The 27,605-nt window shown below is 63.0% G+C and overlaps 2 protein-coding genes across 9 annotated transcripts; one reads left to right on the top strand and one right to left on the bottom strand.

Moving 5' to 3' along the window:
• SLC22A18 (solute carrier family 22 member 18) lies at positions 1–20,011 on the bottom strand. Its single transcript, XM_055313787.1, has 10 exons — positions 19,868–20,011; positions 16,687–16,784; positions 15,527–15,687; positions 15,175–15,307; positions 8,039–8,157; positions 7,211–7,318; positions 6,085–6,185; positions 2,509–2,610; positions 2,177–2,297; positions 1–236 (listed from the first exon to the last, which is right to left on the bottom strand). Exons 1-10 carry the CDS (start codon positions 20,009–20,011, stop codon positions 49–51), a joined length of 1,275 nt encoding a protein of 424 aa, XP_055169762.1. The 3' UTR covers positions 1–48.
• On the top strand, positions 14,235–27,605 carry LOC129502248 (uncharacterized). Of its 8 annotated transcripts, none has more exons than XM_055313799.1 (3): positions 17,852–19,898; positions 21,466–21,544; positions 25,680–27,605. In XM_055313799.1, the coding sequence occupies exons 1-3, from the start codon at positions 19,688–19,690 to the stop codon at positions 26,023–26,025; spliced, it is 636 nt and encodes a 211-aa protein (XP_055169774.1). In that variant the 5' UTR covers positions 17,852–19,687; the 3' UTR covers positions 26,026–27,605. The 8 variants fall into 8 exon arrangements, 3 of the variants coding, with proteins under 3 accessions (XP_055169774.1, XP_055169780.1, XP_055169779.1); XM_055313805.1 differs by having other exon boundaries at positions 19,396–19,744; XR_008662926.1 differs by lacking the exon at positions 17,852–19,898 and adding an exon at positions 19,930–20,068.

Here is a 27,605-nt window from a genome sequence, read left to right as displayed (position 1 = left end):
TTAGGCAGGAGGAGGAATTTATTGCCAGTCTGTGCCCTGGGACCACGGTCACCCGACTTTGTCCCTCTTCTGGGGCAGAGGCTGTCTCCAGAGCACCAGGAGGACAAGGACGTTGGTGGCAAACTGCACGTGGCCGAAGACAGGGACCCCAAAGCTGCGGTACAGGAGGCCGCCCACGGTGGGCCCCACGGTGCGAGTCAAGGGCTGTATGGAGGCACAGAGGCCCAGCATGGTCCCTGAGGGGTGGGGGTGGAGGGCAAGTCACAACGGGTCCCTGGACACAGCTGAGACCTCCCCTGTCCCCACCATCATCCCTCTGCTCCCCTAGCTCCCTCCAGCCAGACGTGGAGGTCTGCTCTTTCCAGATCACCAGCTGTGCAGAAGCTGCACTGGTGCTTCTCAGATGTGGAGCTCAGCCTGTGCCCTGCCCTGGAAAGTTCCAGAGCACAGGAGGAGCCTGGGAGGTGGGGGGGTGCACAGGTCATGGGTCAGGCCCTGCCCTTCTAGGCCTGCCAGGGAGATGGCATCCCAGCCGGCCTGGAACCAGGTAGGGTGGGTAGGGTGGGCTGGGGGCTGGGGTACGAGGCAGGCCGACACTCCCAGGATCACGCTCCAGCCCCGACCACCCTCATATGGACGGGAGCGTGCCCCCCCCCCCCCCCGCCTCTCTGTGCCCACTTCCCAGGCTCACCTGACTGCCTGTGCTCCCGGCTACCTGACACCCCTGTCGCTGAGTACCTCCCAGCAGCCGTGCCCCGTGTGGGCAAGCGTGCATGGGGGTACTGTCAGCATGACGTGTGTCTGGGGGTCCTAGGCTTCTGGGGCTCAGAGCCCCGTCCCTTGTCCCAGGAATCAGAAAGCCGGCTGTGCCAGTGGGGAACGGCCTGGTGAGGCCCTGCCCGAGCTCAGGGCCTGGCGTGGGGGAAATTTAAGAGCGGCTTCTCCCATCGCCCACACGCCCTGCAGACACCGGGGAGCAATTACTACGCCCCCTCTGTGGTCTCGGGTTCCCAGGCTGGTGCTGGGAACCAGCTCCTGGCTCCTTCCGAGCTGAGGGGTGGTGCCTCGGGCTCTGGGTGGCCCCGGTAGCTGGGGTACGCTCCACCCTCCTCCCTGCCAGGCCCTGCCTCCACCCTCCTCGCTTTGTTCCCCTGCCTTCTCCCGGCCTCTCCTGGGTATCGGCTACCACTCCAGGCCACCCTCCAGGCCGTGCCTGGCCACGGGGGAAGAGGCCTTGCCCATCAGCCACCTGGTTCCCATCCGGGCCTCTAGACCTCCGTCTGTCCTTCCCAGGCAGACAGGTGGATGGAGCGAGGGTTGGACAGGCCCCCTGAGCTTTCTAGCCTGCTAGGTCCTTCACCCTCCACCAGCTCCAGGAACCCCTGAACTCGGCCTGCCTCCTGCCTGCCCCCTGCCCACCTGGACCGGGGGTGGGGGTGGGAGTGGAGGTGAGGGATGGGCAGCAGCAGGGGCACAGTCAGGCCCAGGGACCTGAATCTGGGTGGGAGACTCAAGCCTCAAGAGAGCAAGGTGCAGAATGAGGGCTGGGGACATCTGTGTTCCCCTGGGGGCCGGGGTGGGGAGCTGGGGGTGTCCCGGATTCAACTAGCTGCGTGCCTTCATTCACTCATTCAGGAAGCACCCGCACCCCATCCCCCCGCCCCCGGGTGCTAGAGGGAGCACAAGACCGGCTCCCGAGTTCCAGCCTCGCAGGCAAGCCCCTTCCTGGGCTGAGCACACTTGGCGCCCCTGGGCCATCTTCCTGACCGGCCTCTGCAGGGGACTTTCCATTCCACACCCCACTCCACACCTCTGCCCAGCTGGGATGGCTGCACTGCCATCTTTCCACCCTCCTGTTTAGGGAAATCCTGCCCACACTTCAGAGCCAAGCCAGACACGGCCCCCAGGAAGCCCTCCTCTCCTCCTCACACCCCTCCACTTCCCCCCCACCCTGGCCTGGCCCAGACTGGGGTGCAAAGTGTCACCTGAGCCATCTTGTGGCCCGCCAGCCCTGCCTTGCCCATGGAGACCCCAGGCAGCCCACCCCACTCAATGCTCACTGGGGCCAGGCAGACTAAGCCTGCAATCGGGGTACACGCTCCGTCTAAAACTGCCCAGCAAGCCTTGCAGAGAGGAGGCCCCGGGCTCCCCAGCGCATGCCCACCCCGGCTCTCACCTGTGTCTGAGGCTGAGACAGCCTTGGTCAGCATGCTGTCGGTGACCACGTTGAGGGCACACAGGCTGAAGACCAGGCCAGGCATCAAGAGGCAGAAGTGGAGGACTTTGGACATCAGGGCCTGGCACGGGGCAGGGCGGGGAGGCCATGGCGACTGGGGGACGCACGGGACCAGGGCGGAAGTGCCCATCCCTGAAACCCCCCAGGGAGGGGTGGCCCTGGAGGAAGTGGAGGGACCAAGGGGCCCAGGGGCTTAGGGGGATGGGCCTGGGACCCCGCCCCTCGTCGTGGGTGCCTTGGGTTGGGGGGGCTGCCCTGAGGGAAGGGCTCACCATGGCCACTCCCACCGCGATGAAGACGAGCACGCTGGCCCGGAGCAGGGTCCCCTCGGAGAAGTGGCTGCTCAACCACCCGATGACCACGCCCTGAATGACCTGGGGAGGCAGGGGGAGGGGTGATGGTGGGAGGGGTCTGGACGGGGCTGTCCCCTGCCCTGGGGACCTCCCTTGCTGTCGGCGGCCCTGGGGGTCCCCTCCTGGACCTAGCGGCCATCAGGTCAGGGTAGAAGAGAAGGTCTAGTAGTGTGTGTGTCAGCAGCAGGGTCCCTGGGGAGATGGGGCTGCCTAGGCCCCTGACCCAGGAACCTGTTCCCTTGTGCAGCTGCTCATAGGCCACCGGCTCCTCCGAAACCCATCCTGTGTCCTTAATCTCTGGTGTGATGAGCACATGTTCCTCCAAGGAGGCCGGACCACCGCCGAGGGCAGGTTCGGGAGGCAACGCTTACGGGGTTTCCTCCAGAAGCACTTGCTGTGCGGCCCTGACTCCAGAGCAGGGGACCCCTGTGGCCCGGGAAGCTCCATCCAGTGGCCCCTGTCCCCTTCAGCCACGTCTTTAGCGTTCTGGTCGGGGGCAGGACCTGGCGTGTCTCAGATGGGGAGGCCCGAGCCCAGGGACGTGTGCCCGTGTGGGCTCCTCCACATGGCGGGCCCGCAGACGTCTCAGCCACTGTCCACCAGGGGCCATCCCCGGACGGGGACCAGTCCCGCAGCTCTGCGTCCTCACCACGCCCCAGTCACAGCAGGTGAGTCGAGGCCCACAGGCTGGTGTCACTTGCCCCGGGTCCCAGAGCAGGAGCAGGGTTCAGGGTGATGGATGGTGAACCCCAGCACCTACAGGTGCCAGGGGAAGGTGAGGCACTCCCTTTCCTGCCACTGCTCCTTTCCCCGAAGCCAGATGAAAGGCCGGGCCTCAAGGGGCAGGCTGCTCCCAGATCAGGATGGGGCTCCCCATGGTCCTCTCCCTGCCTCCACCAGGCAGGCAGCAAGAGCCAGGGGTGCCCTCAGGGGCTAGGAGGGAGGCTGGGGGTCAGCGTCCCTGGGGATCAGGGACATGCTGCGTGTCCTGGGATGGACCCAGCCCAGCCCTGCTCAGTGGGGTCACCCGCCCCCCTCACTGCCTGCCTGGCCTAAAAAAACTGCTTCAAACCAGAACCATAAATAAATGACCTTTAAAAAAAAATCCTACTTTCAGATTTGCCTGATCTTAGATTTGTTTGCCTCTTTTTGTAGAGGAAGGTCTATTAGGCAAGTCCCTCAGCACAGCGCAGCTGGAGGACTCTCAAGACCATGGTGGGGTGACATCTGGCCTCGCCATTCATATAAACACCCAGACCAAAACCCTGGGGCAGTGCTGTTGTGCCTCAGTTTCCCTATTCGCTTAAAAAAAATCCTACACTGGAGCGCCTGGTGGCTCAGCTGTTGAGCGTCTGCCTTCAGCTCAGGGCGTGATCCCGGGGTCCTGGGATCGAGTCCTGCATTGGACCCCCACAGGGAGCCTGCTTCTCCCTCTGCCTGTGTCTCAGCCTCTCTCTCTTTCTCTATGTCTCTCATGAATTTAAAAAAAAATCCTAAACTTCCGTGTCTTGCAGGTTACTACACGGAACTGGAAGTTAACAAACAGGCCCGTCCGCTCACACCTCCCCCAGGGGCAACATGGGCTCCGTGAAGCACTCACGTTCCTTGCACCCCTCTCTAACAGCGCCCAGAGACCCTTGTATGACCATGTCCAGCCCCTGCGCAGACCCTCTCTGCAGCCCCCACCCTAGTCTCAGGACATCCAGGCCCCTCCTGCCCTGCAGACCACCCCCCACAACGCGTCCTCAGAGCCTAGGCCCTCTGCCTCAGTCTGCTCAGCAGCTGGCAAGCTCCCCACCACAGGCCCTTTGCACCTGCAGCCCTCCCAGCCCCCGACCACTGCCCTTCTGAGGACCCTGTTCTCCCGTGAGGTCCTGGTCACCCCGACACATCAGGTGTGTAGGTGGCTGGGTGCTGATCTGCCACTGCGGTGGCCCAGCACCTGGCCGAGTGGGGGCTCTCACAGGAGGGTCTGCAAGTCCCCTGGGGAGACACCACCATCTCCTTGCGTTAGGACCACCCAGGGAGCAGGGCAGGGGATGCCGTGGTTCCCTTGGGGTCCGGCTGCCAATGCCACACTTCAGGAGGGGGCAGGAAATGGTTTGTGGAGGGAGGCAGCAGGTGGGGGGTGCCAGGCACAGGCTCGGCTCACCTTACAGTGGGGCTGCCTCTCAGACCCTCGGTGAGCAACCCTACCCTAGGGGGCCTGGGGACGGGGCGGTGCTGATGAGGGGCCTTAAGGCGTCTCCCTGTAGACGTGAGACCCCCACCTTTGTGCACAGAGGTTCCAGAAGCAGCCACCCCAGGGTAGCCTGCCATCCCTACAGGTGCTGGAACCCCAGGCCCAGCTCAGGCAGGGGCGCCACTGTGGACCAGGTCCTTGCCCAGGCCGCAGGCTACTAGTCTATCCCCGGGGTCCAGGGCAGAGCCTGGGTGGCCAGGGGCAGCCATCTAGAACCCTGCCCCAGTGGCCCCAAATCTGGTTTGCTGTCGTTGTTGTTTTGTTTGTCGCCCAGCCCATCCTGGCCTGTGGCGCCAAGGCCCTCCCTCTGCCCTGCGGAGCCGCCACGGGAGCTACTATTTTAGCAGCGGGGTCCGGACCGGTTCTGGGCCCAGCGGTGGCGGCAGCATGGGGAGCAGATGGCCTGGAGGTGCTGGGAATGTCATGCGCTTCCGGAGAGGTCCCAAGCTGCCTCCCCCCAGACGGTCCCAGAATAGCCCCTCCCGCACTCCGGCTGTTGGGCAGGCGTCCAGGGCGGCGGCAGTGCGTCGCCACCTGTCCCTGCCCCGGCCCCCCAGCCTGGCACAGATGCCTAGGAGGAGCCAGGGCCTGGGAGATGGCACACAGGACACCTGTCCCACCTGAACACTCTTCTCAGGTACCTCCTGCCCTGGGGCCACCAGTCTCGGGGCATTTCATGAGGACACAGTGATTGTCACTTGGGTGGGACCCCCGAGATGCCCGGCCTGTTCTGAGCACTCATTTAATCTACCAAACAGCCCACAAGTCACTGTGGTCTGCCTCACTGGATGGACAAGGAGACGGGGACCTCAGCTTGGAGAGCTTGCCTGCTGTGGGTGGGCAGCCTTGTCATGTGCTCCCCACAACGGGCACCACTCCTGCCCTGGCCCATCCGCAGTGGGGTGCCAGATGGATACCGGGTGGACCCTTGACACCAGCTTTTGCTGGGCACTAGCCTCCTTCCTGCCCTCTCAGCAGACAGGACCTCCAGGCGGGTGGGTGTGGACATAGGATACAAGCCCACTGATGGGAGCCTGGAGCCGGGACAGGAGGGCAAGCCCACTTGGGGGCACAGTGTGCACCCCGGCTGGCAGGAGGGCAGCCGGAAGCTAACCATGCAGAATGTGGATGGCAGGAGTGCAGGACAGCCTCCGAGCCGTGGAGAAACTGAGGCAGGCAGGCTGCACGGTCCATCGCATCCCAAGACCCCTGACCTACCTGAGGCGCACCTTGAGCCCCTGGTAGCCACTCACCATCTGGAGCACCCCAAAGAAGGACGTGAGGTAGCCGGCCTGAGCGGCATCCAGCTGGAAGAAGTCCATGGAGATGATGGAGAACATGACCAGGAACAGTCCTAGGAGAGGCAAGGAGCAGCTGCCTGGTTGTCCCCAAGCCACTGGCCGCAGGGCCCGTCTCCCCTGTCAGCTGGGCTGGGAGCCCTGGTCTAGCCACAGTGACTGGTTCAAGGACAACTGGCAGGTGATGTCAGCCGGGTCCCTGACAGCTTTCCTGAGGATTCTGTGGATCTCGGGCACGGGAAACATGGCCCCAGGGACCAATGGAGACAATGCCTAGGAAAGTGCCAGAAGCTACCCTGTGGCCAGGCTGGCCGGAGCCCAGGGCATCAGGGCATCCTGTGTGAGGGCTGTTGGGAGGCGGGGGGGCCCCAGGGCTGACAATGTGGGAGGATGTGACCCCAGGCCCTCTGGTGGCCCCCAAAGACCCTTTTAACTGAAGTCAGCCCCGAAGAGCCAGCCTGGATCCGGCACAGCTGGTGAGGCCCCTGCCGGGCAACATCTGCCTCCTCCTTCACCCCCATGGACCCAACCCCGAGACTTCTGCTTTTGCAAGAGTGAGAACTCTCTGAGGGCAAGAGATGAACTCTTTGGCGCCAGCACAACACCCCCTTAATTTGTCCTGTGCTGCCCCCAGTTAGAGGACCCCCAGAACAGGGGGCTTGGAGCCTGCCCGGTGGGGTGCTGAGGACTGCGTGGAGGGGGGCCTGAGGGCTGCGGGGGAGGGGCACTGCTTTTCTGTTCTACCCCCCTCACTCCTTTTTTTTTTTTTAAGATTTTATTTATTTATTCATGAGAGATACAGAGAGAGAGAGAGAGAGGCAGAGACTCAGGCAGAGGCAGAAGCAGCCTCCATGCAGGGAGCCCGATGTGGGACTGGATCCCGGGACTCCAGGATCAGGCCCTAGGCTGAAGGCGGCGCTAAACCGCTGAGCCACTGGGGCTGCCCTACCGCCCTCACTCCTGCAGCCATTCAGCATGAACCGGGAGCCTGTCCTCCATGTGATGGGTGATGGCACGGGGAGGCTGCAGAGCTCGGCCCCCCCGGCGGAGGGAGGGATCCACGCCAGGCTCGGGGACTTACCGGAGGGGAAGCCGGACACCACCTTGACCAGGAACACGGGCAGGACACCGGGCTGCAGCAACAGGCGGCTGATGGCTTTCAGGTCAAAGATGCTGGCCTTGGGTGCCCCTAGGGGACCCCGGGAGGCTGCTCAGACCACTGCATGGCCCTCTCCTCAGCACCCCAACCTGGCCTGGGCCCTGGGAGGGGGCGGGAAGGCCTGCAGGGTTGCGGGGAGGCCCTTCTCGGGGCAGTTCTGCACACTCCTAGAGCCAAGCCCTCAGCTCCCACTGACCCTGGGAGGCACCCCGGAAACACAGCACCTCCACTCGCAGGCAGCCTGGCTCAGCCCTGGCCCTCGCTCCCCCGACCTGTGTGACCTGCTGGCCACCGGCAGCCGCTGGGGAGTGGGGGCCATGGTCTGGCTGCGAGCACCCACCATTTCCTGACCCAGTGACCACCTCTGAGCATTGTGGCATCGGCTTCCAGCTGCGTGTGGCTGGGCACCCCCTGCCCTCCCCACCTGCCCAGCTCTCCTGGAGGCCAGTTTGGCTGTGCCTCTATCCCCTCCAGGGCCCGGTGCATGTCCTCCCTCCTGACCTTTCTGGGTCCAGGCTTTCAGTCACTGGGCACAGAGGCAGGGGTCCCCTGTTGGCTCCTCTGTGGAGCCCTGCCCTCCCTTGTGAGCCTGGGAGGTCCCACATGTCCTAGCTGCACTGCTCTGCCCCCCACCTTGGCACTCCCCAGGACCAGTGCTCCTGCACACCTCCAGGGGAGTATCCAGTGGGGCCCACCCGGAGAGGAGTACCTGCTGGGAACTACCTGGAGGGTATACCTGGTGGGGCTTACCTGGAGGGGTAGCCTGGGCATTGGCGCTAACCCCCTTAGTGCTGGTGGGGATGCAGGTGAAGCTGAGGACAGCTGCCACAAGGCTGGCCACAAGAGCCACGAAGGCTGGACACTGAATCCTGGGGGTGACAGCAGTGGTCACACAGGACTTGGGTCCTTGGGTGTGGGTACTGCGTGCGGCATCTCCTCCATAAGCCCCTCAGCCAAGCTGGGGTCTGGACAGCTGAGAACAGCTCAAACCCCAGCAGCCACATCCCCACAGCCCGTGGCTGGGGGCAGGGGCGGGACTCACAGGGCACATTCATGAGGTGATGTGATGAAGAAGCACGTGGAGCTGTCTCCAGGCCCGAGGCTCACATGCAGCTGCAGCCTCTGGCAGCCACGGCAAGTGGGCCCCGGGTCTCCGAGAGTGGGCAGTGGCGGGAGCCCCGGAGCTGAGCCCTGGAGGGAGGGGAGGGGCGGCTTCTCTCGGGAGATGGGCAGCTCCCAGACTGCTGAGGGGTAGGGAGGCCCCCAGATGGCAGGTCTCAGCCAGGGCAGGGGAGTCACACGTCGGGGGTCCCAGGGCTCAGCTCCAGGCCATGTCTTCGAACACAGAGGAGCTCCCTGCATACCCCCGGCAGAAGGGGGCAGGCCATGAGTCCTGCCTATTTTACAGAGGGGAAAACTGAGGCTCCTGGAGAAAGGACCCTGGCCCCAGAGCAGTTTTCATCCCTCTGGTGGGACTGGAGTGGCCTCCTGGGGTGGGGGGGCGGCTCGCCTCATCCTTTAGGTGACACACGTCTGGCCCTTTGGGCAGATGGGGAGCTATGTGTCAGGTGGCACTGGGGTCAGGACACCAGGATGAGGTGCAGGGGTGGCAGGGGGCCCAGCCTGCCTCTTGGCTCCACCTGCAAGAAGACCATGGGATCCCACACGGCCTCATCTGTGTCTGGGCGACCTTCATGCCTCCTTCCCATCACTCACAATGGCCTCAGGAGCCCCTGCCCATTGTGCCCCTCTTCCTGTGGGGCTGGCCATGCTGGGCTTGGGAAGGGGCTTCGGACACCACCCTCAGATGCCCTCCCTCCGGCCTGCCCAGACCACCACCAGGGACCCAGACTCAGGCAGGCCCCTCAGCGTCAGCTCCTGACACAGTCCTTCCCCAACCACGAGTCACTGCATGGAGGGCACAAGTGGCCAGGCAGGCAGTGTCACCTGACAGCATGGGCCCTGGGTGGGGGCTGGCCACCCCGATCATGACTATTTCTTCTGGAGGCCAACCTGTCCCCTCCAGGGTGTGGAGGGGAAGATAGGAAAGAATGGGAACTTACAGGGCCAGGCCGCTCTGACCTTCCAGGCTGGTGCGCGGCCATGAAGCCCTTCCCCTCAGCAGCAGAGGAAACTCCTATACAACCTGCAAGAGCCCTTTCCACAAGCCCCAACACCTTGTCCTCCAAGAGGGGCTTGCTCCATTAGTTGGAAGTGGCTGGCCCCGAGGACCAGTGGGCCCGGGTGGGACCCTGTGCCAAGGCCCCAGTGAACATCAGACCAGGGAACACATGTGTGAACAAGGTCCTGACCCCAATTCACCAGCCCCACACCTGCCCTGTACAAGGCCTCAGGGCATAGACACAAGGTGCCCCGGCTCTCTGCGGGGTGCAGAGAAAGGACTTCCTGCTCTTGCCCACTGCTGCTGCACGCGTGCGCACAGACACGCGGGGGCACACACGCACACATATAGCTCCCTTGGCAAACCACAGGCAGGAAAGGCCCTGTTCCACCGGGGGTCAGGGGGGCTGTGGGGGCAGGATCACCCCGCATCTCTGGCTAGGACCCCCCCAGACTCACACCGTTGGTCAGGGGCGGAGCTGGCCTTCCTTCCCCCACTCCATCTGTGGCCCCCCAGCCGACTCCCACCGCCCTGGATGGTGGATAATCGGGCTTTCTGACTACCAGGCTTCTGAATGAACGGGCGCGTCTGCGACTGACAGGCCAGGGGGTCAGAGGCCCGGACTCAGCCCCCTGGGGAGGGCCAGGGCCAGCAGGAACGGATCTGTGACGCGGGCAGGGACTCCCCGGCCCCGATGGCTGGCCCCAGAGAGAAGGGCCCTTTCTTCGGGACCTGCACGTCACTGCTTGGGGCCTGGCGGGCAGGGACAGAACCTGCTTTCTTCGCCACATGCCCCGGAAGTTCGCGGGAGCAGAGGCGGCCACTTAGATGGCTATTTTGGGAGGCTGGTGACAAGCGAGGGCCGGTGGCACAGAGCCAGGGCCCTCCCTGTGGCATTGCACCCACTCCTCAGTGATGGCTGCTAAACCAGGGGGCCCCAGAGGGAGTAGGGGGCCTCAGCTTCCCAGGGGACGTGGGGGGTGTCCTCCCCCGCCGCAGGCCCCCCGCCGACTCCCCAGGACAGATGCCAGAGGGAGCAGAAAGCCAAGGGACCACAGCGGCCAGCTCAGCCCCCGCCCCACCCTGCACGGAGGGCATCCTCTCAGCCTGGGAGCCCTCTGGCCTCCAGGGCGCAGCTTGGCGCCCCTGCCCAGGACGTGTGGGTAGGTGCACCCCTGAGCACCGGGCACAGTCAACTCCCCACCGGAGCCTCCTGCCCCTTTGTGCAGGATCGCGGACGGCCGTGTCCGGTTGTTGGCTCGTTGGAGCGGGGTTACAGTTTGAGTGTGGACCCCGAGGGCAGGCCACGTTCAGGGTGTCTCTGCCTACCCACCCCTTCGGGTTTTGGTTGAATGGACGGACAGGAGGCCCGAGGGATGCAGGCCATGAAGGGACCCCCCGGCAGGACTCCGGACATCCGTCTTTCTGTCCTTTTGCCCTTCTCTGCAGTGACCTTGCTGGATCTTTCTGTCCTTTTGCCCTTCTCTGCAGTGACCTCATTCAGATGCAATGAAGGCCACCCTCTTGGGACACCGAGGGCTGCACAGGTCCCCAGGGGCTGCCTGGCCAGCCTGGAGCCCTGACCACTGGCCACAGTTTGTCGGCCAGTCGCTGGCGCTGGTGGAACGGTACGGCTGACTGCGACCTGCCTTTCGTCCTTAGCTTGGGGCCTGCCATTCACCAACATGACGTCGTCAGGAGGGCAGCGGGCCAGGCCATCTGCCCACCCTGTGGGTGCTATGCTTTTGTCCTCTCCGACCACATGGTGACAGTACTCACGAAGCCAGTGCTGCCCTCGCCCCTGCCCTGAGGGTCCCCGGGCCCTCTCCTATCTGACCTGGGGGACAGACTGGGGTCAGCTGGGACCCAGCTTCCTGTGACACAAGGATGTGAAAGTCATTGGCTGTCCAGCCTGGAGCTTGGGGTGGAGAAGTCACCCTGCCCTCCCCAATCCCATGACACTCTCACTAGAACAATGTCTGAAAATGAAAGTCTGTGGGGCCACTCCTGATTCAGCCCCCCTCTAGCTTCTGGGGCCCAGAAAAAAAGGATGAAAAGCCTTGTCTGGCCTGACCCTTTGTAGCCCCCTGTGTTCCCTGAGCACTTGATCTCTCTGCTTCAACCACACAGGCCTCCAAGCATGCCCCATGCCCCAAGCTCCTTCCTGCCCCAGGGCCTTTGCACAGGCTTTCCCTTGGTCTCGCCCATCCCAGTCCCACCTTCAACAATTGACTTCTCCCTCCCCTGTCAGGTCTCAACTGAGCATGCTCTGGGCCAGCTGGGTCCTGTTCGTGCACTTCCCAGTGCCTGGAACACCCGGGGTCCTTCTGCTGGGTCTCTGTGTCCCCTCCTACCCTCCCATGGTGGGTACCAGCAGGCCTGGCTGACCCTGCAGAGCCTCGGTGAGACTGCATGAGCAGCAAGTGTAGTAGGCTGCTGGGCTGAGCCACCATGCACTCTGTCTCAGAGTCATTCAGGGCAGCCCCGAGTGTTTACTCATTAACTTCCAGGGGAAGCAGTGGTGTCACCGTGTCACCGGGGCGGAAACCCTGTCAACAGGATAAGGGCTTCCCATTCCCCAGGCCAGACCAAAGGCTGAGATAACATCCCAAGTCCTCAGGGAGATAAGGAGCATAGTAAATTCCCTCTGAGTCACTGAGGGCCCAGTGGGCAAAGCTGGTGGCAGTGCTGGGGCCGGGGCAGGGCCACTCACTGGCCAGTGAGTACCCAGCAGGGCTGCCAGATGACCGTGACACAGAGTCAGTTTGCCTGACCTCCGGGAGCAGAAGTTGCCCTGGCCGGCTGCAAATCCTCCCAAGCCTAAAGGAATTGCTATCCCCATGGGGATCTGTCCAAACCCCGAGCCCTTCCAGGGACCAGAGCCTTGACTATACCCCGTGACTTTGCGGGGACCAGCCCCTCAGAATCAGGTGGTGGGAGGCCTGCCCACACCAAGTCCAGGAGTCAGGCTGGGGGGCTCACCCGGTCCCACTGCCAGCAGGGTTTGCAGGATGGCTCCCCTTTCCAGGAGCCCCTGGACCCCATCCCCTGGGACCTAACTCAAAGCCGTGAGTCACAGAGTGCTCCCCACCTGCTAAGTGACTCAGGGCCCTGGCCTCCCAGCTGGAGCTCCCCGCTGAGCCCAAACCAGTTATACCAGTGCCCGTCCCACATCCTGAGGCTGCCAAAGCCACTTCCTCCCCCTCACCCCCCGCTGCCCCGGAGGTAGGGGGCATGGCTGAGCCCTTTCGGAGGACGGGTCACAGGGTACAGACTGGGCAGGAAGGTGATGGACAAGGAGCCCTGACAATGTGCCTGGGTTTCTACTGGGGACAGGGAAGGGAGGCGGGATGTGGTCTTTGCGGTGGGGAGACAGGGAGACAGGGCGCTGGCCCCTGCCATGGGGCACAGGATGGAGACCTGGAGCTCCGTGGAGGAGACACCCTCTCCTGGGGACCTGTTTCCCCACCCATCCCCGCACACCCTGGACACAGTGCGGGTGCGCCCATTTCACAGGTGAGAGCACCTGTCCAGGTAGGTGACAGTAGGTGCCCCGAGGTCCACCGTAGCGGGTGGCTGGGCTGCTGAGAGCCCAGGTGGGTGGGGCAGCCTGGGGGCTCCTCCCTGCCCTGCCTCTCCCTCTCCTGCACCCTCTTTACCCCCTGACCCCCCCTAATATGCCCCCGATCCTCTTTCTCTTGCTCCCACCACCCCAGTGGCAGGGCCCTCCCCTCTGTGACCCACATGCCCCTTGGCTTCTGCAATGTTCTCCTGGATCTCGCTCCCTTCCTGTCCTCACTGTGTCTCTCCCTTGAGCCCCGCTTCTAATATGAAGTGCCAGGTCTGGGCTCAGGGCTCAGGGCTCAACCTGAACCAGTTCCCAGGGCTTAAAAACCACCCATGTGAGGACATAGCCCCGCTCTGCCCACTACACACCCCCTCACTCAGCTGAGTGACCCACAGCTGCCCGATCCACAGCCTAACAGGCACCAGACTCAGCCCAATGTGACCCGGATCCCTCCAGCACCATGGATTGCTCAGATCTCAGCAGGATTCATGGCTCGCCCAGGGCCACCCCAGGGTCTAGGCATGGCCCTGTGTTCACACCCACATCCCACCCATCAGCAAAACCTAGGCATACCCTGCCCTCTGCCCTCTCCCCCCACTGCCCTCCCTGGTCCAGCTGCCCCCTCCTGCCTGGACTGGTACAATAGCCACCTCACTGGTCTCCCTGAAGTGGCCCTTGCTCCCCTGTTCTCCACACAGTAGCTGGGTCACACTCAGGCTCCCTGGCCTGGCCCCCTGTGCACCTCCCCTCCATCCATTCCCTGTTCCCCCACTCCAGCCATACCAGCCTCTTCCCTTTCCCAACCTCAGGGCCTTTGCATCTGGTGGGGCTTTGCGTCCCCAGACGTCCTCCTGCCACCCTTCTCAACTCCTTCGGGTGAGGCCCTGGAGGCCACCTGTTGAACTGCCCTTAATCCTGCTGTATTACTTTTGACTCCATGCAGCTCACCCTGACATTATAGAAATACATATCATTTTCACTTTATCCGAGGACTTGGCCTCATCACCGCCGTGTCCCAGAACCTGGAATCCCAGGGCACTTAGCTGTTCAGTAAATAGTGGTGAGGGAACAGGTGAAGGGAGCCCCACCTTCCCCACTGCAGCCTCCTGCCTGAGCAGAGACAGACATCCACAAGCCAGGCTCTGGTGAAAGTACTGGGGAGGAGACAGGTGGGGTCAAGGACTTCCGTCCAGAGGAAGCTGGTGTAAGGAGGTCACCCTCCCCTCCTCTTCTCTAGTCCCCAGGGATCAGCCATGCCCCGCCCACATCTACTGCAGTTGAGGTCCGTCTGGAGGTACTTGGGGAGCCTGGGGGAGCTGATGCCCCCAGAGGCCCAGGGCTAGCAGAGGGTCCACCCAAGACTGGAAGGCCTGTGTGCTTATGTATGAGTGTGTGTGTGTGTGTGTGTGTGTGTGTGTGTGTGTGTGTGATTCAGACACCAGGAGGGCTCCTCCCCTGAGCGGAGTCCCAGGGCAGCTCCCCTAGCCTGCACAGGGCGGTTGGGTCACTAGCTGGCACCGGGCCTCCACCCACAGCTGGGCTCCTGCTTCCGAACTGAAAGCAAAGGCTGTGTCTGAATGAAGGCCAGGGGCAAGGTCCATTCCTATGAAAGAGGCCGATCTGGAGTGAGTGTTGGGGTGCTAGGGGTGGGGAGGAGGAACCGGGTGGGGCGCCGGTCTCCCAGCGGAAACGAGGCTCCCCTCCCTGGCCTGGTGTGGCCTCTCCAGGGCTAGGCGTGCCGGGTCCAAGGTCACGCTCTTCTCCCCCGGGGTGGGGGGGGCACTCCTAGGGCCGCTGCACAGACAGCTCAGTGCAGTTCCGAAACCTCCAGAAGCGGCCCCCAGGGCGCCCACTGGCCCTGCCGGGACCCCGCCTCCAGGGCCTGCCCTCTGGTTTCTCTAGGTCCAGCCTGACTGCCCCGTGACCCCTGACGGCAACAGGTCCCCCCAGCTGGGACCTCCTGGGGCCAAGGGGGGGGGTTACACTGTGTGGGCGCTGCCCCGATGCGCACCCTGCGGGGCTGCAGCGCCTGTTGACGGTGGGTGCGGTGGGTGCGCGGTGTCCGTCTGGCGGGGAAGGGGCGAGTGGGCGGAGCTGCAGTCGCGCCCCGGCCCCCCGGCCCCGCCCCCCCTTTCCTTCACCGGGCCCAGCCGCACCCGCCCTCCAGCCCGCCGCCCTCCCCGCCTCGCCGCTCACCCGGACGCGGCGCTCAGGGTCCCGCCGAGCAGCGAGCCGAGGATCATGCCGACGCCGAAGCACAGGCCCAGCCGGCCCAGGGCCGCCGGCCGCTCCTCGGGCGCAGACAGGTCCGCTATGACCATCTGGGCGGCTGCGGGAGGCCGGGGGCTGAGCGCGGGGCCCCTCGCGGAGCCCAGTGTCACCCCTGCTGTGCGCCCCGCCTGGCCCCTGAGCGACCCCTGTCCCGCCCTCTGGCTGGCTCTGGGCACGCCCCACCTCCCAGGTCGCACCGGGGCCAGGCGCCCCCACGTGCCCCCCCCCCCCCCCCCGCAGTCCTCCCGCAGCCAGGAGGCACCCCGCCTGGCACTACCTGGCAGCCCGTGCGCGAGCGCGGCGGGCAGGGGCGCAGCGTAGAGCAAGGCCAGGCCCGGCAGGCTCGGGCTGCAGGCGGCCGCCAGAAGCAGGTAGAAGGTGGATGCCGCCAGGAAGCTGAGCGTGAACGCGGCCCGCGCCCCACGCTGGTCGGCGAACCTGGGGGGCCCCAACCTGTGAGGCCGCGGAGAGTAGGCGGGCCCTCCCCGCCCCCTCTGCCGCTGACGCCCACCCCCTGGGGCTGCGGATCTCTAGGCCCCGGGATCTGCTCAAGGCCACCAGGGAGACCTGGGTGCCCGTGGTCCCTGTGGGGTCTCGGCTTCCCCATCCTTCCACTGGGGCAGTTTTCAGTGATGGGGTGTCTGACCCAGCCCGGCATTCCTACTCCCTTTGAGCAGACCTTGTGGGGTCCAGATGGAGCACCCGGGTGTGTGTGTTTTACAGAAAGTGTCTCCCAGGGGCACCCAGGGGGCTCAGTGGGAGAAGCATCTGCCTTAGGCTCAGGTTGTGACCTCAGGGCCCCAGGGGGCCAACCCCACCTTGGGATCCCTGCTCAGCGGGGCGTCTGCTTCTCCCTCTCCCTCTGCTGCTCCCCTTGCTCATGCTCCCTCTCTCTCTCTCCCAGATAAATACATAAAATCTTAAAAAATAAAATAAAATATCTCCCAGGCTCCAGCCCTATCTGCACCTGTCCCCCCCGGGGCCCCTGCTCTGTCTGACTGCTGCCTCTGCAGCCCCTTTTCTGCACAGTTACCCTAAAGATCTGACTCCTGCAGGAGGAGGCCTGCCGATGGCCCTGGGCCCAATGCTCCCGCCTCCCTGAGACTGGCGGGGGTCTGGGGGTCCCAGAAGAGTTTCTTCTGGGACCCCCAGCTCAGTCCAGGTGGAGCAGTCCGTGTGCAGCCATGAGAGCATTGCTAGTATGATTCTCTGTGTGGCTGCAAACCAGCGTTGGTGGAAATGGGGGGCAGGGGCTTTACTAGCCTGATAAATAGATCTCCTGGGCTCAGCGTCCCCCTCTTTGGAACAGGAGCTGCTGTCACCCTAGTGGGCCCAGGGTCAGGTCTGGGAAGCCGGCATGACCCAGCCCATGACCTCTGAGGGGCAGACCCAGGTCATGGCAGGGGAGGGCCCCCAAACTTCCCCACCTGACAGTACCTGCCAAATAGTGGCCCGCCCAGCAGCTGAAGCACCCCAAAGGTGGTCTGCAGGTAGCCGAAAGCCACAGAGTCCAGGCCCAGCTGCCGAGTCAGGTACTGCAAACACAGGAGAGGCCCGTGGGAAGGGGCAGGGGGTCCTGCGTCCTCAGTGGGTAGGGAGTGGGTGGGAGGGCACCCTTCTGGCCACTCTGCAGGGGGCCTGGGAGAGGCCTTGGGGCCCAGAACTCAGCTTCTCTTCTCAGAGCCGCGAGCCGAGCCCGAGCCCATTGGGACCTCTGGGTCCAGGCTTCACTAGGCCCAGGGCCCGGTGAAGGCGGCCACTGGCCCTCCCTCCCCTCTGCGGAGCACACCTGATGCAGGAGAGACCACCATTTTGGCTTCATTCACTTGAAGCTGCCTGGTGGGCTGTAGCATCTCCCAGACCAGCAAGAGATTGTCCCCAAATGCCCTGATGACATCCAGAAGGTGGCCCATTTCCCAGTAGGACACAGGCTTGCTCTTTGGGGCTTCCAGGCTCCCCTGGAACCCCTCTGGGGAGGTAAAGGCAGTGCCCAGTGTCTCTCCAGGGAACAAAGGAGTCTGGGAACCCCAGATTAGCCCTCTCTACTCCTCTGACTTCAACGTCCTGTAGCGGCTCTGTCCCCCACCCTGGCCTCTGAGGTCCTGGCTCCTCCCTCCAGTGAGCCCCCCTATAATGGGTTGAATTCCCCCCCCCCCAACTCTGTTGAAGTCCTATTGCTCAGTATTCAGAATGTGACCTTATTTGGAGATACAGTCTCTACAGAGGGAATCAAGTTCGGGTGAGGTCATTAGGGTGGGTTTGGGGTCTTTCTACATAGGGGGATTTGGGACATGGACACACCCAGAGGAATAGCCATGTCAGGAGTTAGAGGCAGATATTGGAACATGTGGGGAATGTCTGGGATCAGCAGAAGCTAGAAGAGGCAGCAAAGACCAACCCCCCCCGCCCCCGCCACCAGTGTATGGTGCTTTGCCAGGGAGCCCCAGAAAGCAAATGTGCCTCATCCCTAACCTCACACCCTGTACTCTGCCGAAGCTCAGTCAAGGGCATCCCTCTGCCTTCTTTCTCACACACCCCCCTCCCCAGGGCAGCTGGCATCCCAGGGCAGCTAGCGATCCCCCTCCTCCCTCCCTCTCCTCCCAGAATGGGACAAAGGGGAACGGGGCTGCTGAGTGAGGCCGGAGAAGCCAGAGCCCTGCTGGCTGTCCGGACCATCATCCCCGTTCCCCAGCGAGCCCACGCTCTACCCCCCACCACTGCATCCCACCTTCTCCTCCCTCTCAAACCTGCCTCGTCCTCCCCTCCTATCCCTGCTGCCACAGCTGCCCACCTGCGTTGTCCTCACCTGAGTCTCTGTCTCCTCGGCATCCCACCTCTCACCTCCCCAGGGCCTCCTCTCTCTGGCTCCATTAAGGGAAGCACACCTGCCGCTGTCTCTCCTGTTTTCCCTCCACCCCTCCCCTCTGGCCACCACCCCAAACCTTGTTCCCTTTACAGCAAAACCCTTGGACAGAGGAGCTTCCTAGCCTCTGCCTCTCCCACTGCACACCCGCTGGGTGCCCCCTCCCCTGCTCCCCCAGGCTCAGCTCTGCTGCTCCTCCCACTTGCATGACTCATGCCCCGCACCCCCCTCCTGCATGACCCCGCACTCCTGCTCTGCTCACACTCACTCCAGGGAACCAGGCTGGGTCCCAGGCAGCCGCTGCCACCCCAGGACGTCTCAACTGCCCCTGGCTCTCCACTCCGTGTCCAGAAGCATCTGGAATTCAGGACATCCAGAACTGGCTCCCATGGCCTCCCCCAGACACTGGCTCCTCTGTTCCATCACTGATGCCTCTGCCTTTCCACAGCCACATCCAGTCCATTGGCAACTACTGTGCTCGACCTTCACCACAGTCCCCAAGGCTAGCAGCTTCCTGCCTTCCCCTGCCAGCCGCCTTTCTGGAGCTTTGCCTCCCCTCTCCTGCCCTCCCCTCCCTCCTCTCTAGCTGCACTGTTCTCACTACTACCCCAGGGCCTTTGCACCAGCCTGGCTTGCTCTTTGTTTCCTTTAAGGCTGCCTTCTGGGGGAGGCTTTCCTGCCCCCAAACCCACCAGCTGTCTGTGGGCACCCTCAGCCCCTGCAGCAGGCCTTATTTTGCACATAGCACAGTCTAAGACTCGGATCGTGAGTCTACATCTGCTTTAATCCAAGTTCTGAGAAAGGGTGCACACAGTAAGCGCTCGGTGAGCATTTAAAGAACAAAACATGCAACCTTCCTGGGAGCTCCAGCCTTGCTCTGGGCCTTTCACTATTCACTGGCACTCCCTGCACCAACCTTCCCAGGGAGGGACATGGTGGCCCATTCATGATGGGATGGCAAGGCGTCTGCCCAGGCCCCTGGGCTGCTAAGGATGGAGTCAGGGCTTAGAGGCAGGGAGTCAAGGCTCACTGTCTGGTGGGGAGCCCCTGCCATGCCCACCGTGGTGGCAGAGGCAGTGCCCTCTCCTGCCTGGATCCCCGGGGCACAGGCTGCTCAGGAGAACCCACTAGGAGTTCTTTTAAAGTGGCCTGTAACCACCCGCCTACTATCGTGGGCAGAGTTCCAGATCTGGGGAGGTTACAGAGGAGGAGATGGGGCCAGGCCCGCCCTCATGCCCTGGCTGGAGAGACAAGTAATTTAATATTGTGCCACAGGATGTGGGGCGTGGGCCACCTGCAGGAGGGCTGACCACGCAGGATCTGGATGGTGGGGAAGAGGTTCTAGGGTCTGCAGGTGTCGCGGAGGAGGCTGGCCGGAGCCGAGGCCTGTGAACAGGAAGGACAGAACCCAGCGGGTGCAGTGGATCAATAGGGCAATGGCCCCCAGGGCGTGGGAGGGACAGGGCCAGGCCAGCCCAGAGCAAGGCAGGGCCACAAGAATGACTGCGACAGTGGGGGTGGCTCCCTGTGGCCCCTCCCCAGGGCTGGCCCTGCACCAGAGCACAAAAAGTGCTGATGGATGGACCAAGAGGCACAGTCCCCAGGCTCTACAGCTTGCTCAGCTCCAACGTGGTGAGTGGCCTGGGCAGCCCTGGGCCCCCACCCCCGGCCCCTGCCGTGGCACACAGGGAAAGTGAGGGGGACAGTTCCTGCATGCCGGTGGCCAGGCCAGGCCCCCTGCGGGCAGGGACTCACCGGCAGGATGGAGAACCGCATGAAGAGGCAGGTGAGCTCCAGGGCAACCAGCACATAGGTGAGGACGATGACCCGGAGACGGCCCGGGGTGCCTGTCCCCCTGGAGTACTGGCCCCGGGCCCCAGGGGCTCCAGCTCCCAGCATCCTAGCAGGTGCAGCAGAAGAGCCTAGCCGGATCCGAGCAGGAAGCCGGCACAGCAGGTAGGGGGCAAAAGTCCTGTTGTGCTGGCCAAGGGTGCTGAGTCACGGGGCGGGAGGAGGGCAGTGCCCGGCCTGGCCTTGCGTCGAGGAGAGTGCCTGTGGGAGAGGCCAGTGCTGCAGGACCCCCAGCCGGGCTTCTAGCCACCTACTGTGCAAGGTCAGGCCACTCTTGCCCTTGGAGAACATGGCAGGTGGCCCTCCGCCTGCACCACTGACAACTCTGAGTGCGGGGGCGCATGGCTCCCTGGGAACCTGCAACAGAGGCCCTGCTGGCTTGTGGGGGCCAGGCTCTGTGCCCCACGTGCCTTACACAGGAAGGCACCAGCACCCCATTTAATGAGGGGAGCCCCATTTTAGAGGCCCAGATGGTTGCTGGCTGCAGTTCAGGTAGGCGCCTCCCGCATGTGTGGGCCTTGTTTTTTGGGGCCCTGTTGCTGGGAGAGTGGCTCCTTAGGCCCACAGTGTACCCCCCACCACGATGGAGCAGTTCTAGAGGAAGGTTTACCCCCCACCCCCAATTCCCCAGCCACACCCCAAGGAGGCATCGGGAGTGGCCTGAGGGTGTGGTGGGGGATACAGCTTAGCTTTCCAGGACCCCCAGGCAGGGCAGCTCTGTGTACCTTCTGCTGCAGGGCGAGGTCTGCTCTCCAGCCCCCCAGCTGGCAGAAACTCAATTCTGTGGCTCCACAGAAGCCCCTGCCCCAAGGGTGGGCTTCAGAGCCTGGGATCCAGCCTGGGTGACAGCAGGAGGAAGCCCAGGACTGCTGCTTCTGGCACCCTCCCCCTCCAGGCTCAGGGAGGCTGGGGGAGGCGGGTAGAGGTTGAGAGCCTCAGGTCAGGGGCACCCGGCTGGCTACTCAGAGGCTCCACACTGCCATGAGTGCACGCCAGGGGATGCCCTTGCCAGAGTGAGCTCTGGTGCCTGCCTCATCCTAGGGTTCTGATCCAGTGGGGTGATCTCTCCTGGGGTGGGCTCTGGCCTGGCCCTTCCGTTGCTGGGCTTAGGTACCCCTGCTCTCTGGGTGACCTGGGACACTAGCTTTCCTGGGGTGCCGGGGACTCTGGCCCAACGTGTCTCGAGGGGCATGGTGCCTCCCCCCACAGCTTTTCTTCCAGGTTGGTGGGGGAGGCAGGGATTCTGACTTCTAGAAGGGAGCCAGGTGTCTAGTCCACACATCGGGTGGACAGAGAGGAGGACAAGGCAGAGGGACCGGGGACAGTGCAGGAAAGGATGGGAGGGGAGACAAGTGGAGGGAAGGAAGGGAGAGGGGGAAGGAGGGCAGGGATCCTTGTTTGCCCCTCGCCCCCACTGTCTGCACAGAGACCCAGAGGAGGGGCTGGGGAATGGGGCATTTCTGGAAACAGCTCCTGGGCCCTCTCCCTACCTCCGCCTACAGACCAGTGGATCAATCCCTCATGTCACTCAGCTGCCATTTCACCCCTTGGCCGGGGCCAGCAGAGACCCAAGGAATGCAGGTACACCTGGCTTCAAGTCGTCTCTGGGGGTGGGGGGAGGGCTTGGGGGGGCAGTGGAGTGCGTACAGCCCCTGATCCCGATCCTCTGTGGAGTCCTCGGGAGCACACAGATGCCCCCTTGGAATCAGACACGATTCCCCAGATAAGGAACCGGATGCTGGTGTAGGACACGGTGGCCCCGCCCCCGGCGCCAGGCCACAGGCCCAGATGTCAAAGCCAAAGTCCCCTCAGCCTTTTGTTAACCACAGCTCAACGGAGCAGAAAACTGCCAGTTCCGAGGAGCCCAGCCAGGTAGAGCCGACAGCCACCAAGGTCCTCCTGGGGTGCCCAGGGACAGCTGGGGGGAAACCAACACCCAGCTGTTAGGGGCGCAGCCAGGGAGCCTGGGGCCCTCGCGGGCCTGATTTCAGGACAGGGGCCAGCTGGCCTAGGTCAGCAGGGGGTGTGGCTCACACCACACCCCCCACATAGCGGGCCTATGTTTGAGGAAGAGCTCCATCCCCACGGTGCAAATGGGGGACATGTGTTTGTACCTGGGGAAGGGACCCCCTGCTCTCTGCCAGCCTCAGGGGCTGCGCTGAGAGCCCAGAGCCCGGGCAGGTGGACCAGCAGGGGGTTCCCAGAAGAACTTCCAGGAAGGGTTGCCCTGGGGTGACGGAGACGTGGTGTTGGAGATGCAGGAGCCCTGGGAGGAGGACTGGAGTCCAGGTGGTTCTGTTCTCTGTGAGGGTGAGGTGAGGTGGGGGATGGGACTGTCTCCAGGAGGCTCCACACCCCCCAAGGCCACAGACCTGGTCAGGAGGCCGGGACATCATCTGGCTCCTTCTGGGTTCTCTGGGCAGGAGTTGGGGGTCAGGAGGCAGGAGAGGGAGGAGTGAGAGTCTGCAGCCTGCCCCAGGGCAGGTGAGGGAGCCCGAGGCCACTGCAGAGCACGTGGGGTGGGCAGGAAGGAGCTGGTTACTCACCTCCCTTCCTCCTGCGTCCAGCAGGGTCTTGGAGAGCTTGGAACTGGTTGGAGCAGAAGTAATCGGCTCTACCTGAGTATTTGTCATGAACCAGCTCCTCCGTGTGGGCGGGGAGCTTCCTGGTCCTGAGTGTGGGAAAACTGCCCTCTGGGCCGCAGGAGAGAGGAGCGGGGGAACTTGGAAGCCCCAATGGCTCTTCCTTCTCCGGGCTAGTCTGCCCTGCCCACTCGGCCCCTCAGCACTCGCGGGGCACTTCTCTAGGACCCGCGCCCAGTCCCAGAGCCACAATTCTCCTGGGCAAGGCTGATCCAGGCCCCTGCAGGAATCAGGGGCGGGGTTAGGGAGGAGGGCATCTCAGAGGAGGTGACAGGAGGATAAGGAGGAGTCTTGAGGATAAGCGAAGGTTGGCCAGGTGCAGGAAGGGCCTGCCAAACTGAGAGCTGAGCCCAATTTCAGGTGTTTTGAAAGCTGAGAACCTTTGATGGGGTGGGGGCAAAGGTGTGTGTGGGGCTAGACTTAATTCTGGAGAGGAGTGGTGAGGCCAGATCTCTGAGGGTCTGGTTGGCCACAGTAAGGCCCTGGGGGAGCCCCAGAGGGCTGGGAGGGGGAGGCACAGGGTGAAGGGGAGGTGTGCCCTGGAGAGGGTCCCTCTGGCTCAGGTATGCTGGAGGGTGAGACCCATGGGTGTCTCCCAGAGCTGGCAGGACCCAAGGGCCTGCCCGGGCATCTGAACTGGGGATGGGCTGCACAATAGGCAGACTCGCTGAGGCCGACTGGCATTTGTTGAGGACCCACTGTACGCTGGGCTCTGGGCCAGGTGCTGGGGATACTCAACCCACAAATGTGACTGCCCCGGTGTGGCTTGTTATAGTGAGCCTGAGAGTGCACGTATGTTCATGTGTGTGTGCACACAGGTGCATGTACGTGTGTGCATGCATGCATGTACACGTGCAATCGTATGCTGGTAGACACATGGGTGTACAAGTACACCACATATATGTATATGCATGTGCGTGCATATATGCGAGCACTTATATACATGTACACACATGTGTACAGGTGTGTGCATGTATGCGTGTTGTCTGTGTGTGTGTGTGTGTGTGTGTGTGAGGGGGTAGATAATACCCAGTATGTGTGATGGGTAAATTATATAGTGATTGTGAGCGTGTGGGTTTTGCTCTGCAACGGAGCCACTGCAGGATTCTGAGCTTCCCTTATGTTCTTCCAGAAGGAGCCTCTGGCTGATGTGCAGATCAGGGACTGGGCAAACGAGGGGGAAGTGGGGGGAAGGGCCAGCACAGGGAGCCTTGCTGTCCCAGTAGGGTGAGGGGGCAGCGGAAGGGGTGGCAGGACTCTGCACACCTGGGGAAGGAAGAGCTGGTGTCCTGATGGACGGGGCGGGGCCGAGAGAGCACCTGCAGTATGGCCTGCCATTAGCCGGGAGGTGGGGGTTTCTCCAGGGAGAACATGCTGGAACTCCATGCCCAGGTGGGCGGAGACGTGGGTCAGCGCAGGCTGCGGGAGAGTGTGGTTTGCAGCCGCGGTCTGAGCTGGAGGCTTGAATTCGGGCACCATCCTCGGGAGATGAGCCCTTTTGAGGGTCGATGAGAGGTCAGCGGTGCTCATTCTGCTATTACTCCCCGAGGGCCCACCTCAAGCGTTGCCTCTTCAGGGATGCCCCGGGGTTTTGGTGGCAGGACCCGGACGGTGGCGGCGGGACGGCGGGACGGTGGAGGTGCTGTTCCGGGCCGCGGCCAGCAGGGGCGTCAGACGCATCTGTGCTGGGGCCTCAGCTTGGGGGAGGGCGTGCGGCTCCTGCTTCCACCTGGTGCGCTGTCCTCGGAGTCAGAGCCTTATAAGGGGCGCCCCAGCCCACTGCGGGTGGCGGGGGCCTTGGCTCACCAGCTCCTTCCCAGAGGCCGTCTGGTTTAGGGTCTTAGAGGGCAGAGTCATTTTGCAGGTGCCACACAAGGGGTTGTGCTGGCAGGTGCCAAGGAATCTTCCAGAGCTGGAGTCTGCAAATAGGCTGCTGGGGTTGGGGTCTGGGTGGGGGCCTGGGGGGGCTACGCCTAGTCCAAGGCTGGTTCTCTCCAGCTGAGTGTTGGGTTGGTTCTAACTCACCCTCTAGGTAGGTGTGTGGGATTGAAGCCTTTAGGTTATAGCATGGCCGCATCCCCAGGGGGCTTCTCCACCGGCCTCTGGTGATCCAGTGACCCCAGAATCAGGTGGAATGAGGGCAGGAGCCTGCTCAGGGGGCAGAAGCTGGGGTCCTGGGACACACAAGCACTCACCGGGCTCACACTGGGCTTTGCTCTTCTCCAGGCTGTGTGCTGGGACACAGGGTCCCTCACTCCAGGGCCCAGCAGGCTGCTGGAGGTGTCCGTGGTGGGAGGCCTGCAGACTGGAGACCTGGGACCCTCCAGTGGGACAGTGTGGGGTGGTCAGGTCCCCTTCCTCCCACAATGGTCTGGGCGACCAGAGCAGAGGAGGAACAGGGGACCCCGTCTTGGGAAACTCAGACTTGGCCTGAGGTGTTTCTGGGACATGGGGCTTTCCAGGTAAAAATGGGGACAAACCTGGATGGCTGGTCACTCTCCCTTTATGAATCCCTGGAGGCCAGACAGACTCATGCTGGTGGACCTTGGCCTGAGGGAGGGAGGGAGGGAGGATGCTGGGGGGTGGGTGGTGAGAACCACAAGGTCATGGGGTCCCCACCTCCAGCACCCTCGAGGGACGCCTCACCCTGACTTCCGTACTCGGGAAGGAACAGCTTCAAAGGAGGGGGTGTCCATCCAGGGAGGCCGGAGGGGAAGTGGCCAGCAGCTGGTGGTCTGGCCTGGCAAGGGCCTCTGAGGGGGTGTGGGAGGGCGGAAGGGCAGTCTGGATTCAGGAAGACACAGGCCTTTGAACTTCCCAGGGGAGCAGGCCTCAGAGAGAGCAGCCCCGCACCTGTCCACCAGGCTGCAGTGGGGAAACCAAGGCAGGATGTGTGGCCCGAATACACTCCTCTTGATGAGCCCCGGGGCTTTGGTCTCCCAACAAAACATGCCTGGGGGGTGGGGGCTGGAGGTCTGCAAATGCCTCTTAGGTACCCAAACCTCTTCCAAGCACCAGCTGGAAGAGGCAACACCATGTTCTGACCATCCAATCCCACATCTGGTGTCTTCTAGAACCTCTGTCCGTTGGAAACTCAATAGAGAATCCGTCCAGAAAGAAGCAGGAAGAACTTTCAGGAAACCAGAAGTCACAAACTCACAAACCCCTTCCTACTCTGGAGAACTCCGTGGCTGTCACCCGGCCACCTTCCCCTGCCTGGATGGCACTTTTAAGGTGCCTGGCTGTTTGGTGTCTGCTGGGGGCCACCACACCGACATCGGCTTCCCTTCCACACGCTGGACACCCTGGCACCTGGCTGGGCGAGATTCTAGGGGACCTGGTGCCTCCCGCCCCAAGGCCCCTGGGCCCCTGCTCCATTCCAGGGATGGCTGGCTCTTGCACACATCTCGAGTGAACTGAAGAAGAATGAGTGATAGCCCCAGCATCCACTCTGCCCCTGGCCCCCACGGGAGTCACGGCCCTGAAAACCCTCCCCAGAGCCTGTTCCATCAGGCAGCTGGCCCCTCTGTACCCAGCAGCCCCAAACCTGCCCTGGCTTATTCACCTGTTTCTGACTCCACCCACCAGCCTGGAAGCCCCTGGAGGGGAGGCCCCCCCTGAGGTCCCAGGGCTCAGGACTGGGGAAACACTCCTAGCCTAGAACCTGATTGGACATTCGAGGAGGAGGGCCTGCTCAAGGTCACACTGCCAACAGGGGCCTGCCAGGCTACCATAGCTAATGTCCAACCCAAAGGCAGTCACTTGCTTCACTATTTTCCATAAATCAGAATTCAGAGCATCCGGGGCAGGAGGCTCCTCAGGGAGGCTCCAACCGTAAAACCCCAGCAGCCCGTGTGCATTCCAGGTCTTGACAAGGGGCTTGTGCTCTCAAGATTGTATCTCCGTCTGTGAACTGGACAGGACCAATCTCTGCCATCTGGGAGGATTAATGAGATAACTGGCATATAAGGTGCATGCACGGGGCTGCCCAGCACAGAGAGGGTGCCACCAGCAGCAGCTGGGTGCCGACCAGCATCCAGCCGGGGCTGGCTCAGGACCCTGTTGAGCACTGGGCATGCACACAGCTGGGGGGGATGGGTCTGAGTGCTCAGTGGAGCCAGGCCACCAGAGTCATGATGAATGACCTGCATCCCATGGGCCTCTGGGCTCTGGAGGGGATGGTGGCACTGTCCAGCTGCCTAGTGTGTAAAGACCATTCTGCTCTGCCTGACAAGTTATTAGGGAACTGCCTGTGACTGGGTGGGGGGCATGCATGCCTGTGTTGGGGTCTGCATCTCCCCACCAGCCCATGTCCCTGCGCTCAGAGCAAAAGTCCAGTTTAAATTACAGCGGCAGCTGGAGGTGCCACTGGTGTTGGGGCTGTGATTGCTGCCGCTCTAGGACAAGGAGGGTGCCGACCACTGTGCCAGGCTCATGTGGACATGGCCCCCGAGCCCCATCAGGAGCCTTACAGGTGAGAAAACAGAGGTATAGAGAGGTTAAGTGACTTGTCCAGGGTCACACAGCCAGTAAGAGGCGGTTGCTCTGACTCTAAAGCCCAAAGGCTTGTGCTTGGCCAGGCAGTGCCCCCTCCCTTGTTCCCTGCCCCAGCCCCCTCACCACGAGAATGCTGCGGGCATGGAGTGGCCAGAGGTGGAAAAGCCACGTGGCCGCCAGCAGGAATCCAGGCCCACCCACACTCTGGGGGTGGCTGTGGGCTAGGGCCATCCCCTCTGTCCCCCCAGCAAAGGGGCACCCAGCATCATGGAGGTACCTCTTGCAACCATCCTTCCCAACCCCTCCTGGCCTCTCCTTAGTCACGCCCCATACCCCAGGGTCCCAGCGCCCTCTGACTTTGTCTTTCCAGGACCCACCTATGCTCTGGCCCGGGGCCACCAAGATTTCCTGCCTGCCTGACTTCCCCGATTCCTCTCCCCCCCTTCCAACCTCTGCTCACGGCACCTGATGCCACCATTAAATCTCAGGACCCTGGACCCCAA

Source organism: Nyctereutes procyonoides, unplaced genomic scaffold (assembly GCF_905146905.1).
Source record: "Nyctereutes procyonoides isolate TBG_1078 unplaced genomic scaffold, NYPRO_anot_genome, whole genome shotgun sequence".
NCBI classification, from domain to species: Eukaryota; Metazoa; Chordata; class Mammalia; order Carnivora; family Canidae; genus Nyctereutes; species Nyctereutes procyonoides.
This window is presented reverse-complemented; position numbering and strand designations above follow the sequence as displayed.